The sequence below is a fragment of the Sinocyclocheilus anshuiensis genome, unplaced genomic scaffold, assembly GCF_001515605.1.
Source record: "Sinocyclocheilus anshuiensis isolate Anshui unplaced genomic scaffold, SAMN03320099.WGS_v1.1 scaffold261, whole genome shotgun sequence".
NCBI lineage: Eukaryota > Metazoa > Chordata > Actinopteri > Cypriniformes > Cyprinidae > Sinocyclocheilus > Sinocyclocheilus anshuiensis.
In genome coordinates this window covers 577,218-591,460 of record NW_015536515.1, presented here as the reverse complement: position 1 = coordinate 591,460, position 14,243 = coordinate 577,218, and the positions used below count along the sequence as shown (strand labels likewise).

The 14,243-nt window shown below is 34.6% G+C and overlaps 1 protein-coding gene across 4 annotated transcripts in view; it reads right to left on the bottom strand.

Moving 5' to 3' along the window:
- Positions 1-1,432: 1,432 nt before the first annotated feature.
- LOC107692492 (sodium-dependent multivitamin transporter-like) overlaps positions 1,433-14,243 on the bottom strand; it is a 13,632-nt gene continuing 821 nt past the window's right edge. For 2 of the 4 annotated variants that reach the window (XM_016491575.1, XM_016491583.1), the window contains exons 2-16: positions 13,268-13,708; positions 12,479-12,544; positions 12,333-12,384; positions 12,168-12,235; positions 10,641-10,795; positions 8,606-8,746; positions 8,391-8,520; positions 8,206-8,294; positions 5,452-5,561; positions 5,230-5,300; positions 3,586-3,672; positions 3,332-3,501; positions 3,145-3,251; positions 1,962-2,080; positions 1,433-1,887 (exon numbers count right to left, since the gene is read on the bottom strand). In XM_016491575.1, coding sequence (XP_016347061.1) covers positions 1,765-1,887; positions 1,962-2,080; positions 3,145-3,251; positions 3,332-3,501; positions 3,586-3,672; positions 5,230-5,300; positions 5,452-5,561; positions 8,206-8,294; positions 8,391-8,520; positions 8,606-8,746; positions 10,641-10,795; positions 12,168-12,235; positions 12,333-12,384; positions 12,479-12,544; positions 13,268-13,615 — 1,836 coding nt within the window. In that variant the 5' untranslated portion in view covers positions 13,616-13,708 and the 3' untranslated portion in view covers positions 1,433-1,764. The remainder of the gene's footprint in view (positions 1,888-1,961; positions 2,081-3,144; positions 3,252-3,331; positions 3,502-3,585; positions 3,673-5,229; positions 5,301-5,451; positions 5,562-8,205; positions 8,295-8,390; positions 8,521-8,605; positions 8,747-10,640; positions 10,796-12,167; positions 12,236-12,332; positions 12,385-12,478; positions 12,545-13,267; positions 13,709-14,243) is intronic. The other 2 variants (XM_016491597.1, XM_016491591.1) reach the window with 2 other exon arrangements.

The window sequence follows — 14,243 nt, the reverse complement described above, 5'->3', positions numbered from 1 at the left end:
TTTAGCAAATTTTGAACACAGAAAAAGTTACATAGTGCTGCTTTAATATTTCAATAATTTAACAATCTGTTGATGGTTTTCTGATGTTGGATGATGGTCACATGACATGCAAATGAACAAAATATTTAATAGTTTTGAGTATTTTATCCAGTATTTTTATGATTTAGCTTTTCATCAATACATGATACTTGTGGATTATTGTGATGTTTTTATCAGCTGTCTGGACTCTCAGTCTGACGGCACCCATTCACTGCAGCAAGTGATGGAATGCTACATTTCTCCAAATCTGTCCTGATGAAATAAAAAACTCATTTAAATAGTGCAAGACAATGCTGTTGTTTTTTTTACTTTAAAGATGGATTTCCTGTAAGTTTGCTCATGCAAACATAGCGTCATGCATGATGCACAACATACATCTATTTTACAATGCAAATCTATCAGAGTCATGAAACTCAAAATCTAATCTGAATGAAGGGCACACTGTATGCTGTTACATCGCAGCAGCATCTGCTTTGACTACATTGTAAATTCTTTTTAGTAATACAAGTAATTAAAGGTTTTTCTACTTCTTTACTAGTACTTTTTCTACTTCAAACTTTCACATTTAATTCAATGTGCCATGTTTTTACTAACAATTTCTGAGTGAAAATTGTTTCTACAAATTTTTATCACTGTAGTTTAGAATACATAAGGCAAATTATGTTTTTTTTTAAATCGCATATTAATCAGAATCATTGAGGTTGAGCTGTAAAAGCTCTCGTCTTTGGTTGCTGTATGTTTAAGTCAAAAGAGCCCATCCTCAAGTCAGCATCATATTCTGCTCACGATGGATGGATGGATGGATGGATGTTCCACAGGTTCCACCCGTGTAGCAATTCGAGGAACCACAAATTTATATTTTCATTTTAATAGTGAAGTGTTGTGGACATTTACGGCCTTTGCGCATTGGCGACATCAGCTGGACAAATATAGTAATAACTAAAACAAAAATGCCTCTTTATTGCAAACTTATATTATTAATGCATATACAATATAAATAAAAAAATAAGTATATCTTAGATATATCACTTATTTTTATTTATATTATTTATAATAATATATTAATATAAATGTAAGTATATGCACACGTGTGTCAATTTAAATGCATATTAATTTGACTAAATGTGAAACTTGTCAAGAACTTATCCAGGACATATATCACCCAATAAATACATAAGTAAATAAATGTTTTGCTTATATCACTAATTTCATTACAATTAAGCAAATATGTCATTTTCTTCCCACAATTCCCATTACAATGCTGTGAAAACAGAAAAGTGTTATTTTGATAGTGTTGTTTATTCTTATTTTAATAATGTCTTAATGCAAAAATTTATGTTTTTAAGTTCTACTTATGTTCAGAGTTGTGAGATTCACCCAGAAAAGACGCAGCACATGATGCACACATTTTTTTTATTACAAAAAGTGATTTGCTGAACTTTCTCTTTGTCATTTGGATTTGTACTTTATATCTTTACAGACATTAACATTTTAGTCCATGTTGTAAAAATATTTTCTTTGGTTTTATATACAGCAGCTACACATACAAAACAATACAAATGTGACAGAAATATACAGTCTATTACAAAAATGTACACCTAGACAAACTTTTCCCTTCAAAATAATTACAGGCACACATCTCTGTAATTAGCATTACTGACATCAACAATATACATCACATTTACAATACTTAGTGTGCAAGATAACCTGTTCTTGGTGTTTTTGCTATACGGAGGTCTCGTGCTCCAAAGGAGAAACCGCATTTGATGGGAGAAATGTTTCTGTCTCTTCCTCAGTTCCAGCATCCTCCTTTACATTTCCATTTATTTTTTTATGACCATCGATCTGCTAGAAGCAGTTTTACTACATTAAAATGACCCAAAGCAACAATGTATTTTACCGTAGGGTTAAGACCATCTTACCGTGTGCTCAGGAGACGTACAGCAAGCGCTCAGCTTCACAAGCTTGTGCAGAAGTGATTGTGCTGTTCTCATCACAGGATACACTGTGCCAGACGCCACATCGTCTCCTTTTGTTGGGCCTTGAAAAAAAAGACATCTGTAAGTTATAAAATTGTATTTTTCTGGTTGTATTTTGTACATTTTTAGGAAGCTTGTTTCTGGCACAGAATAAAAAAAGTAATTGAGACTTTTTATCTTGCAATTCTGAATTAATATCTCACAATTCTGAGAATTGCAGGGTAAGAAGTCAGAATTGTAAGATAAAAAGTCGGAATTACTTTTTCCCCTGGCGGAAAAAAGATTCCATATATTTTAGTATTATTAACTCTCATAGTATTTATTAACATTTTAAATTAGCTTTAATTTTAATATTTTCAGTTTTCATTTTAATTATAGCAATTTTGTTGTTCTTTTGTCATTTTTACAATTTTTTAATATTTTAATTTAGCTTACATTTTATTTGTAGTAATTATGTATTATACTTATTTTTAATAGTAATTTTAATACTTAGTTTTAATAATATTTCAGTTAGTTGCCAAGGCAACATTTATAATTTTGAAGTTTTTTATCTAATATTTATACTTTATTTCAGCTTCATATCAATTGTTTCAATTGTTAACATTAATCACATTAGTTAACATGAACGAACAATGAATAATATTTCTACAGCATTTAATAATATTACCCAATGTTAAGTTCAACATTTTTAAAATTAAAAGTCCTATTTGTTAACATTAGTTAATGCACTAACGTGAACAAACAATCAACAACTATATTTTTAATAACAGTAATCAATATTAATACATGCTTAAGAATATATACTGCTCATTGTTAGTTCATTCATGTTAGCTAATGCATCTATCTGCTAATGTTAACAAATGGAACCTTATTGTAAAGTATTAACCGCTTTATTTCAATTAATGCAAAGCAATATTTAATAGTTTTTGTCTATGCAGTTTCTACATTCATGCTGAGCTATTGCTAGGCTTTTGCGAGTCCAACTGCGTTTTCTCTGTGAGTCTCTGGGTCCTTTATTCAGTGTAAGTGCATCACACCTCTAATAAACAAGTAGCTCAATGAGGCTTTTTTAATGTCTCATTCTGAACAAGTACTATCAGAAGCTCTTCAGGTCAATGTTTCTTACCAGTCATGAAGCTGATAATGAGTCCGATGAGCACCACGGTGGAGGAGTTGAGCGCGCTGTACCACATGTATGACAGAGAATATAACCCATTCAGCCCTGCAGGTCTGCTTGAAGATGAGGAAAAGCATTAAATTATTTCCCAAAATATATACATTACAATGCATGCTGGTACTGATCTACAAGTCACCTGGCAGCATCTATGACAGCAGGCACAGTGATGTTTTCAGAGGCGGCTAGCACGGTGTTAGTGGAGTTGAATGGAAGAACTTGTACAGAACTGGGCATCCGAGACAAAAAGCCACCAATGCCAACCCAGAAAGCCATGACCAGACCTGCGGCAAGTCCTGTTACAGCTCCCTGAAAAAAAAAACAGCTCCCTTCCTTATTTATGTGGGTGGACTGATGGATGGATTGATGGATGGATGGAAGGGAGGAACTTACGATGCTATTTGCACATGGGAAGAAGATGCCGAGACAGAACAGACCGAGCAGCGGCCCACCAACCATCCCAAAGATACTGAGAGCTGCCTTAAAGTGAAATACAACATTCTTAAAAATAAAGGTTATAAAAGGGGGTTCCTTAAAGGAAGAGTTAATTCAAAAATGAAAATTTACTGAAAATTTACTCACCTTCAGGCCATCCAATGGGAACAGATTTGGAGAAATGTAGCATTCCATCATTTGCTCACCAATGGATGCTCTGCAGTGAATGGGTGCCGTCAGAATGAGAGTCCAAACAGCTGATAAAAACATCACTATAATCCACACCAGTCCAGTCCATCAAATAACATCAAAAAGCGGCATGTTTGTAAGAAACAAATCCATCATTAAGGCGTTTCGACTTTAAACATTCCCTTCTGGTCAAAATACAAGTCCATAATCCATAATAACGCTTCCTCCAGTGAAAAAGTCCATCCCCTGTTGTCCTCTCACATCAAAATCCACTGATATATTTGTTTAGAGCTGTTTAGGCCTATTAATGGTGCTTGATTTGTGCATATTTCTCTCCTGATTCAGACGAGATGATTTTTTCCCTGGAGAAAACAATACCATGGATTATAGACTCTTTTAGACTAGAATGGTTTGAAGTTATAACATCTTAATGATGGATTTGTTTCCTACAAACACACAGCTTTTCGCTTCTCCAGATGTTAACTGATGGACTGGAGTGGTGTGGATTACTTGTGGATTATTGTGATGTTTTTATCAGCTGTTTGGACTCTCATTCTGACGGCCCCCATTCACTGCAGAGCATCCATTGGTGAGCAAGTGATGGAATGCTACATTTCATTAAATTACATTTCTCCAACAAATTCATCTACATCTTGGATGGCCTGAGGGATAGTACATTTTCTCCAAATTTACTTATTTTTTCTTACCGTGAAGATCATTTTAATAATCTAAAGAACCATTTTCAACTAAGAACGCCAGATTGTCATAGCAAAGTCGGAATTGACCCTTTTTTTTTTTTTTAGAAATAGCCTTTGTGCACAGCCAGCCTTGTACTCTTCTAGGTTCAAAAAACTGTCGTCCATAAAATGCGTTGCACAAATTCGAACATCTGGGTTGTGCTGTTCTGTTGTAAATAAATCTTAACCAATGATTCCTAATTGCATCTACTTCCAGAAGGCCAAATAAAGTGCTTTTGCTTTCGCACTGAATCACACAGCGTCTCCCTGACATGACTGCATCAACACTACTGCTGTTCCTGTGACGTAGACATGTGGGGGTGTGTTAGAACGAGCCGTTTTAGGTAGGTGTGGCTGACTCTTTAACTTTTATAAAGAATATCTCTTTGGATTTGAGACTTTAGTCTTTGCAACTTTACAGATCTTCTTTATGCACCAAGAGCTTGTAACACTCCAAAGAGAAAGGAAATATTGAAATCACATCATATGACCCCTTTACCCGAATAGTTCTATGGATGTTAAAAGTTTTTCATGGAACCATCAATGGCAATAAAGAACTTTTATTTTTAAGAGAATAGATGTTAATCTGATTTAACACAGGATATATTTTTATTTGTTAACATAAGTTGATTACTGCTATAAACTCACAAGTGCTTATAAAAGCATCCACGCTTACCTGAAGAACTGAACTGTTCATCAAATGGACGACATAAGCCATAGCCACACATATAATCCCATATGATAGAGCTGGATGAGGAATACAATCATGCATTATAAAGATGCTCACCGAAAGCTTCATTTGATATCTTTGAGTAAAGGGGAAAGCAGATGAAACATATTCTATAATTGTGCATCAGTGGGGAGACGGAAATCATTTCAAATGAAGATAATGTCTCACCCAGCATCTTTGACAGCAGAGTGGCTCTGGCCTCCGTCATTGAGTAATGGGGTTTGATCAGATCCACCATGGTCACCGTGGCTAATGAGTTAAAAGCTGAGGATATTGTACTGTGAATGAGAAGGAGAACATCTCATTTTTATATACAAATAAGTTTACTTTCTATGTTTATTGCATGCTTGTGCACCGACTACTGTCTGTATCTCTAGTTTATTATAGAAACAAAAATAGCAGCAGATTTGCATGAACATGGACTACCACTTAAAATTCGGTCAGTAAGGTTAATTTTATTTCACTTTTATTCTGTAAGGATGCATTAAATGATCAAAAGTAAAGACATTTATAAAGTTACAAAAGATTTCTATTTCACATAAATGTTGCTCTTTTGAGCTTTCAAATCATAAAAAAAACCTGAAAAAAGTGTATTATGGTTTCTACAAAAATATGAAGCAATACAACTGTTTGAGCGGCAAATCAGAATATTAGAATGATTTCTGAAGGATCACGTGACACTGAAGACTGCTGAAAATCCAGCCTTACATCAGAGGAATGAATTACATTTTAACATATTCAAAGAGAAAACAGTTATTTTAAATTATAATAATATTTTACAGTATTACTGTTTTTACTATATTTTAGATTTAATAAATGCAGCCTTGGTGCCTATATATATAAAAATATATTTCAAACAGAAATAATGATTTCTAAAAATTATTCTCTTTGAAGACTGTCATCAGATTCCTATTATAATAGTCATTATTCAATTCAAATTTTTATATCACATACATAACCAATAACCATACATAATATGACATGCAGTGAAATGTTTTTACGACCACTCAGTTACAAAAAATTTAAAATTATGGGTATAAATTAAAAAAAGAGAAGGATATAAACTAAAATGTACAGAATGTACGAAATGTATGAATTTACAATAGCTACAAAGTTATGTATATATATATATATTATACAGACATATTATATTAGACATATATATTTAAAAAATATATCTATACACTAAAAAGAAAAAGGAAGAACAGAGAGTAAAACATAAAAATAAAAGAATAGAAAGAATGCATGCAAAAAAAATAAATATTTGACTGAAATATGATCTGTGAAATATGACCGCTTCAAACATCATGCTGTTACCTGAGAGATGCGCTGAACAAACACGCCACAAACAATCCAGGAAGTCCAGGGAAGTTTTGTAACATGTCCATGACAAAGTAAAGCACCATCTGTAAAGTCAAAACACATCATATATCAATATTTATATCAGGGAGCCCCAAATAATAGAATTATATATGCAATCACATGTGTTTGGTGCTTCTAACCTGGTCTTTGGATGTGATATACTGCTGTTCTAGAGGGCTGTTGTTACCATAGCAAGCGTACATGACCAGCCCCATCAGACAACTGAGCATTAAAGCCACCTGAAGACAGGGGAACACCATATAGCAGGACCTGCACGAGAACACGTGATGTTTTGTGACACATACGTTCATCTGAGAGCCTTAGGGGGCTGTACACGAATAAAAGGAACACTTACATGACGGCTTCTTTCTCTGTACGAGAACTGAGGTACCTCTGAACCTGAGCCTGGTTCACTCCATACAGAGACAGCATCAGAAACACTCCTCCAACACCTAATGTCCAGAACGTGTGTCTCACCGTTGGGTCGGGGTTCAGACTGGACAGACACAGACCGTCAACATGAGAAATGACTCTGAGTATCAGTACAATAGCATTCATGTCTGTAGCACAAACAGAATGGGACGACTTGCATGCCTACATCTAATACTTAGGATCATGGATATGTTTCACGGATGCCTATGGAAGCTTATTTCTGCCACAAAAATAAAAAGGTAATTGTGACTTTAAATCTCACAATTCTGACTTTTTTTTCTGGTAATTCTAAGGAAAAAAGTTATAAACTCAGAATTGCAAGAGTTCTACTTGAAATTCTGAGAAGAAAAACCCAAATTATGAGAGATAATCTCAGAATTGTGAGATGAAAAGTCACAATTACTTTTATTTTTTTTATTCAGTGGCGGAAACAAGCTTTATTTTTTTTCAATTGCAAGGTTATATCTCACAATTCTGGCTTTATATCTTGCAATTCCGATTTTATATCTCACGTTAATGTCTTGCAACTGCCAGAAAAAAAGTCTCCCAAAACTGGGAGAAAAACATCAGAACCGTGAGTTTGTCCTGAGGCAGTCTAATTAAATATGGCTAAATAATGGTCAAAACTTGGTACAAAAAAGCAAGCAGTCATTTAATACAGGGATTTACAAAGTCAAAAATATAAGAACTGAAAATTAAAAAATATTTTTGTTAATGATTGTGAGTTAACACATTCACTTAAGATATTAATTAAATGAATGTAAAACATTTACCAATTTTTATAATAATTCTAGTTTCAGCTATATGAAGATGGAAAACATTAACCCCTTAACTGTCACCGTCCAACCTGTGGGACGCTTGGCGCTCTTTTTTGTTGTTGTCCTTTTTCTCTATCAAATCTTTTAGTAATCATCATAAATTATATATCATTTGAAAGCATAGAAGCCCAAGATTCATCCTTTGAAAACCATTTTGAAATCGGACATTGTGTTACCATGGAATTGGTACTTTAAAATCTTTTGGCAGTCTCCTCCCCCTTAGTGGGCGGAAGAATGCATGCAAAAAAAATAAATATTTGACTGAAATATGATCTGTGAAATATGACCGCTTCAAACATCATGCTGTTACCTGAGAGATGCGCTGAACAAACACGCCACAAACAATCCAGGAAGTCCAGGGAAGTTTTGTAACATGTCCATGACAAAGTAAAGCACCATCTGTAAAGTCAAAACACATCATATATCAATATTTATATCAGGGAGCCCCAAATAATAGAATTATATATGCAATCACATGTGTTTGGTGCTTCTAACCTGGTCTTTGGATGTGATATACTGCTGTTCTAGAGGGCTGTTGTTACCATAGCAAGCGTACATGACCAGCCCCATCAGACAACTGAGCATTAAAGCCACCTGAAGACAGGGGAACACCATATAGCAGGACCTGCACGAGAACACGTGATGTTTTGTGACACATACGTTCATCTGAGAGCCTTAGGGGGCTGTACACGAATAAAAGGAACACTTACATGACGGCTTCTTTCTCTGTACGAGAACTGAGGTACCTCTGAACCTGAGCCTGGTTCACTCCATACAGAGACAGCATCAGAAACACTCCTCCAACACCTAATGTCCAGAACGTGTGTCTCACCGTTGGGTCGGGGTTCAGACTGGACAGACACAGACCGTCAACATGAGAAATGACTCTGAGTATCAGTACAATAGCATTCATGTCTGTAGCACAAACAGAATGGGACGACTTGCATGCCTACATCTAATACTTAGGATCATGGATATGTTTCACGGATGCCTATGGAAGCTTATTTCTGCCACAAAAATAAAAAGGTAATTGTGACTTTAAATCTCACAATTCTGACTTTTTTTTCTGGTAATTCTAAGGAAAAAAGTTATAAACTCAGAATTGCAAGAGTTCTACTTGAAATTCTGAGAAGAAAAACCCAAATTATGAGAGATAATCTCAGAATTGTGAGATGAAAAGTCACAATTACTTTTATTTTTTTTATGAAACAAGCTAAACAAGCTTTATTTTTTTTCAATTGCAAGGTTATATCTCACAATTCTGGCTTTATATCTGATTTTATATATTTTATATCTCACGTTAATGTCTTGCAACTGCCGGAAAAAAAGTCTCCCAAAACTGGGAGAAAAACATCAGAACCGTGAGTTTGTCCTGAGGCAGTCTAATTAAATATGGCTAAATAATGGTCAAAACTTGGTACAAAAAAGCAAGCAGTCATTTAATACAGGGATTTACAAAGTCAAAAATATAAGAACTGAAAATTAAAAAATATTTTTGTTAATGATTGTGAGTTAACACATTCACTTTAATTAAATATTAAATGAATGTAAAACATTTACCAATTTTTATAATAATTCTAGTTTCAGCTATATGAAAACATTAACCATTAACCCCTTAACTGTCACCGTCCAACCTGTGGGACGCTTGGCGCTCTTTTTTGTTGTTGTCCTTTTTCTCTATCAAATCTTTTAGTAATCATCATAAATTATATATCATTTGAAAGCATAGAAGCCCAAGATTCATCCTTTGAAAACCATTTTGAAATCGGACATTGTGTTACCATGGAATTGGTACTTTAAAATCTTTTGGCAGTCTCCTCCCCCTTAGTGGGCGGTGTCAAGTGTCATATTACAAAATGCATTACGGTCTTTTAGAATCAAACCTTTTTATAATCTTGACAAAAAACATATCACTGGAAAGGTCTGAGTCTCAGGATTCCATATATGGTGGTTATTTTGAGATAGAAGTAGATATTGACAGATAAATCTAGACATTTGTGACAGAAAAATGCATTAAAAAAATTCAATGGAGTTTGGATGGCACCCGGTGGCTGTTTGTGGTATAACGCCCTAAATAAAATCTCAAAGAAACCTACATTTTTTTCATATCCACTTCAAATTTGGAACATAACTTATTTAGACATAAGGCTTTAATTTTATACCAATTTTAGAGTAAAACCTGTTATGTAAAATATTTATTATATATAAAATTAAATTAAACTAATATAGTGCATTTTATTTACAGTAAATTTAAACTTCTATAACTTTTTGATCAACTTTTTGGAATTTTAATAATCAAAGTAAACTTAGGCGTCCCGCTCCCGTCCCGGTGACAGTTAAGGGGTTAAATTAACATCTCATTAATTTTATTCTATTGACAAATATAGATTTTAATTTATCTAACATTAATAGTGGCTAAAAGAAAAACAATCTACTTAACATAAAGTAAATATTTTCTAATTAAATATTTTAATTATTTGCTGTTAGTTTAGTTCAATGACACAATAAAAATCATCTATTGTGAACATTTGGCCTAAATATTTTTTCTCATACTATAAATGGACTTTATACATCTAAATAAACAGCTGCCTAACCTCAAAAGGGGATCATCATCATATTTGGGGGTCCTTGGCTTCAAACCATTTGAAAACCCTTGGGTTTAATAGATGCGTTCATGGAGCAGCCTGCTGGTTAAATGTGCTGGCTACCAGCTGCTATGCCATCTACACCATGAGGTGAACATACTCAATCCCAGAGATGCGTCCACCATCCCTGACTTTCACCCAGGCATCAGACAGACCACCAGCCTGATGAACGCCCACAATGATGACGGCCAGCTGACCAGTAAACATCACTACTGTCTGGAAAACATCGGTCCAGACCACTGCCTTCAGCCCACCCTGCAAAAACAATTACAACTTCTTTGAGACATTGAAAACAAAGTAACCAACCGAAATAAAATGACATTTGCAGCCCGTTTGAATTCTAAGGATATTTAATCCTGCAAATCCTGACATGAAATAATAATCTGAAAAATCTATTTTTTTTGCATGTGCTTTCTGCATGTTTTGAATCTTTATGATACAGGCTTTTATGGCCCATATGGTATGATAAAATGAAAGCATGGAGCTCATACTCCAGGATTTTTATTCAGAGGCCCAAACTGAACAAAAACATGCAATTTGATGCAGATGCTAATATATATATGGACAAAAAGATGAAATCCTGATAGCTTGTAATGTAAATCAAGCAGATCTTTATAACAGTATACATAAAATGACATAAATATATCTCCAAATAATTTGTCTTAGTAAGATTATATTTAAATGCTTAGTTTTAAAACATATAACGCATTGCAATACAATGATGATTGAGAGATGAACAAATAAACATTTCTCCAAAGCCTGATGATCATATTTGATACTCACATTTGAACAATTCTTTCCAAAAAATTATGTAGTATATACGTCAATCTTACGTTTACTTTATAAAAATCAGATTTCACAGCAAAAAGACATGTGAACCATGACCTGAAATGGCCTTTTAAGTGCTAAAAAAGTATAAACTATCAATCAGACGACAGAAAGCATGTAGTAGATTGTGTACAATGGGTTTTGATCATGTTGATCATTTAGAGGCCCTACATATTTGCGTATCAAATATGTGACCCTGGAGCACAAAACCAGTCTTAAGTCTCTGGGGTATATTTGTAGCAATAGCCAAAAAAATATTGTATGGGTCAAAATTATAGATTTTTCTTTTATGCTAAAAATCATTAGGATATTAAGAAAAGATCATGTTCCATGAAGATATTTTGTAAATTTCCTACCATGAATATATCAAAACTTAATTTTTGATTATTAATATGCATTGCTAAGAACTTCCTTTGGACAACTTTACAGGCGATTTTCTCAGTATTTTGATTTTTTTTGCACCCTCAGATTCCAGGTTTTCAAATAGTTGTATCTCTGCCAAATATTTATTTATAATATTATTTATTCAGCTTTCATATGATGTATAAATCTCAATTTTGAAAAATTGACACTTAAGACTTGTTTTGTGGTCCAGGGTCACATATGATACAGTGGGCTTTATAGGGTTAATGGTTAACATCAAATGCTGTCATCCGAAAAGAAATGTTTAAGATGCAAAGCAAGCTGAAGTTTACAAAGACAAACATTTGATATCATGCACTGATGAACTGTGCACAGTAAGACCAGATGCATGTAATCTGTAAAGTAAGCAACCTTAAACCACTGAAAATCCTCTTACCAGTGCGGTATAAAGAGTGCACACTAACCCAGTCGCCAATACTGCTCCCCATAAATGAAAACCAGTAACTAGAGACAGATACATGTTATTAGTTACAACAGGCAGTCATATTTGTGTTCATGCATTAATAATGTTAATTATGACTATATATATTTGTAACATTACCTGCATTCAATGCAAGAGCAGGTGTATAGATGCCAACACCCATATAAATGACCTGCAAAAAGGAACCACACTGTAACTCTCTACATGCAATGCATTAAATTAACAAAAATGCAAATTTATTTCACAACAGAGAGGCTGGAACTTACCATCTGAAAAATAAAAGTAACAGTGCCACAAATTCGGACGGCTTTACAGAAGCGCAGCTCCAAATACTGTGAAGTGAATGAGATATGAGCATGTTTAATAAAGCAATCAATGACAAAACAAAACAAAACATTAGTGGTGAAATAGTGGTGCCAGGATGTTGATAAACTATTACAAAAACTAAAGGTTCTAAAAGGGTTTTTTGCAGCGATGCCATAGAATTACAATTTTTTGTTCTCCAAAGAACCATTTAGTGAACAATTCTTAAAGGAAAAGTTAATAACATTAGCTGAAAATTGACTCACCCTCAGGCCATCCAAGATGCAGATGAGTTTATTTCTTCATCAGAACAGATTTGGAGAAATGTAGCATTGCATCACTTGCTCACCAATGGATCCTCTGCAGTGAATGGGTGCCGTCAGAATGAGTCCAGATGAGAGTTGGACTCTCATTCTGACGGCACCCATTCACTGCAGAGGATCCATTGGTGAGCAAGTGATGCAATGCTACATTTCTCCAAATCTGATGAAGCAACAAACTCATCTACATCTGGGATGGCCTGAGGGTGAGTCAATTTCCAGCAAATTTTCATTTTTGGGTGAACTATTCCTTTAAAATAACTTTTGTTTTCTAAGTGTAAAGAACATTTTTGTAATCTTAATCTCAAAGAACAGTTTGTGGAATGGAAAAATTCCATTGACATTCATAAGTTCTTAATGGAACCACTGATGCCAATAAAGAACCTAGAGTGTCTCTAGATGATATCTGCAATATTTTGAAAGGATGTGTACCTGGTAAACACTGGTGAGATGCAGTCTGTAGAACATAGGAATGAAAATGTGTGCTGGTATCAGGAGACCCAGAATATAACAGCAGCCAATAAACCAGTACTGCGTGCCGTTGGCGTAAACCTCAGCCGGCGTGCCAATGATGGCCACAGCCGACTGGAAGGTGGCCATGAGAGACAAAGAGAGTGGCAGGCACTTCATACTCCTGTCTGCGTACATGAACTCTTGCGTGGTGCTCTGCCGTCCTCCGGTGAAGGCGTAGTACAGCCCGATGGCCATGGAGGCCACCAACAACAATGCAAATATCACATAATCAATAATAGTGAAGTACTTCTGCCCCGTGGGATCCATACTGAGACTGCAGGCATGAAGAAGCGTGATATTAGAGTCTCCGCTGCGTGATCAGGACAAAGGTCAAAGCCATTGATCTGCAAATCTGACAACCTGAAACATGTCACAACAACTGATATAAGATAAAGTACTTAATCAATCAGGTTATGATTCCATGTTGTGCTAGTATGTTCACATTGAAATGAAAATTCACCCAGTCTATCCACCAAATGCATGTTATAGATCTGACTGTGAATGATTCATACTTTAATTTTTGACATTTTTAAAGTGGGTCTGAAAATGTCAGGCTTCTCTCTGGTGACATTTGTAGGACTTTTTCAATCATTTAGTCCACTTAAAGTTAGTATAAAATTAAAATTCAGCTTATCTAGGTTGCACATGCATTTTCATCCATGTATGTTTCATTTATCCAAGCATTTCGTTTGCTTAAAACTCTCCTCTTCTTGCATCTTAAAACTTGGCAGTTTGTGTTCAGATCCACCTCCATTTTGAGTGCCACGCCCACTTCTTAACATCCAATCAACAACTGATATATATGCATGGTCTTGTTGCATATATTGCTTATACCTTTTCATTTTTTTATATTCTTTTAAATCCTTTCTTGAAACAAGAAACAAGACCATGCATT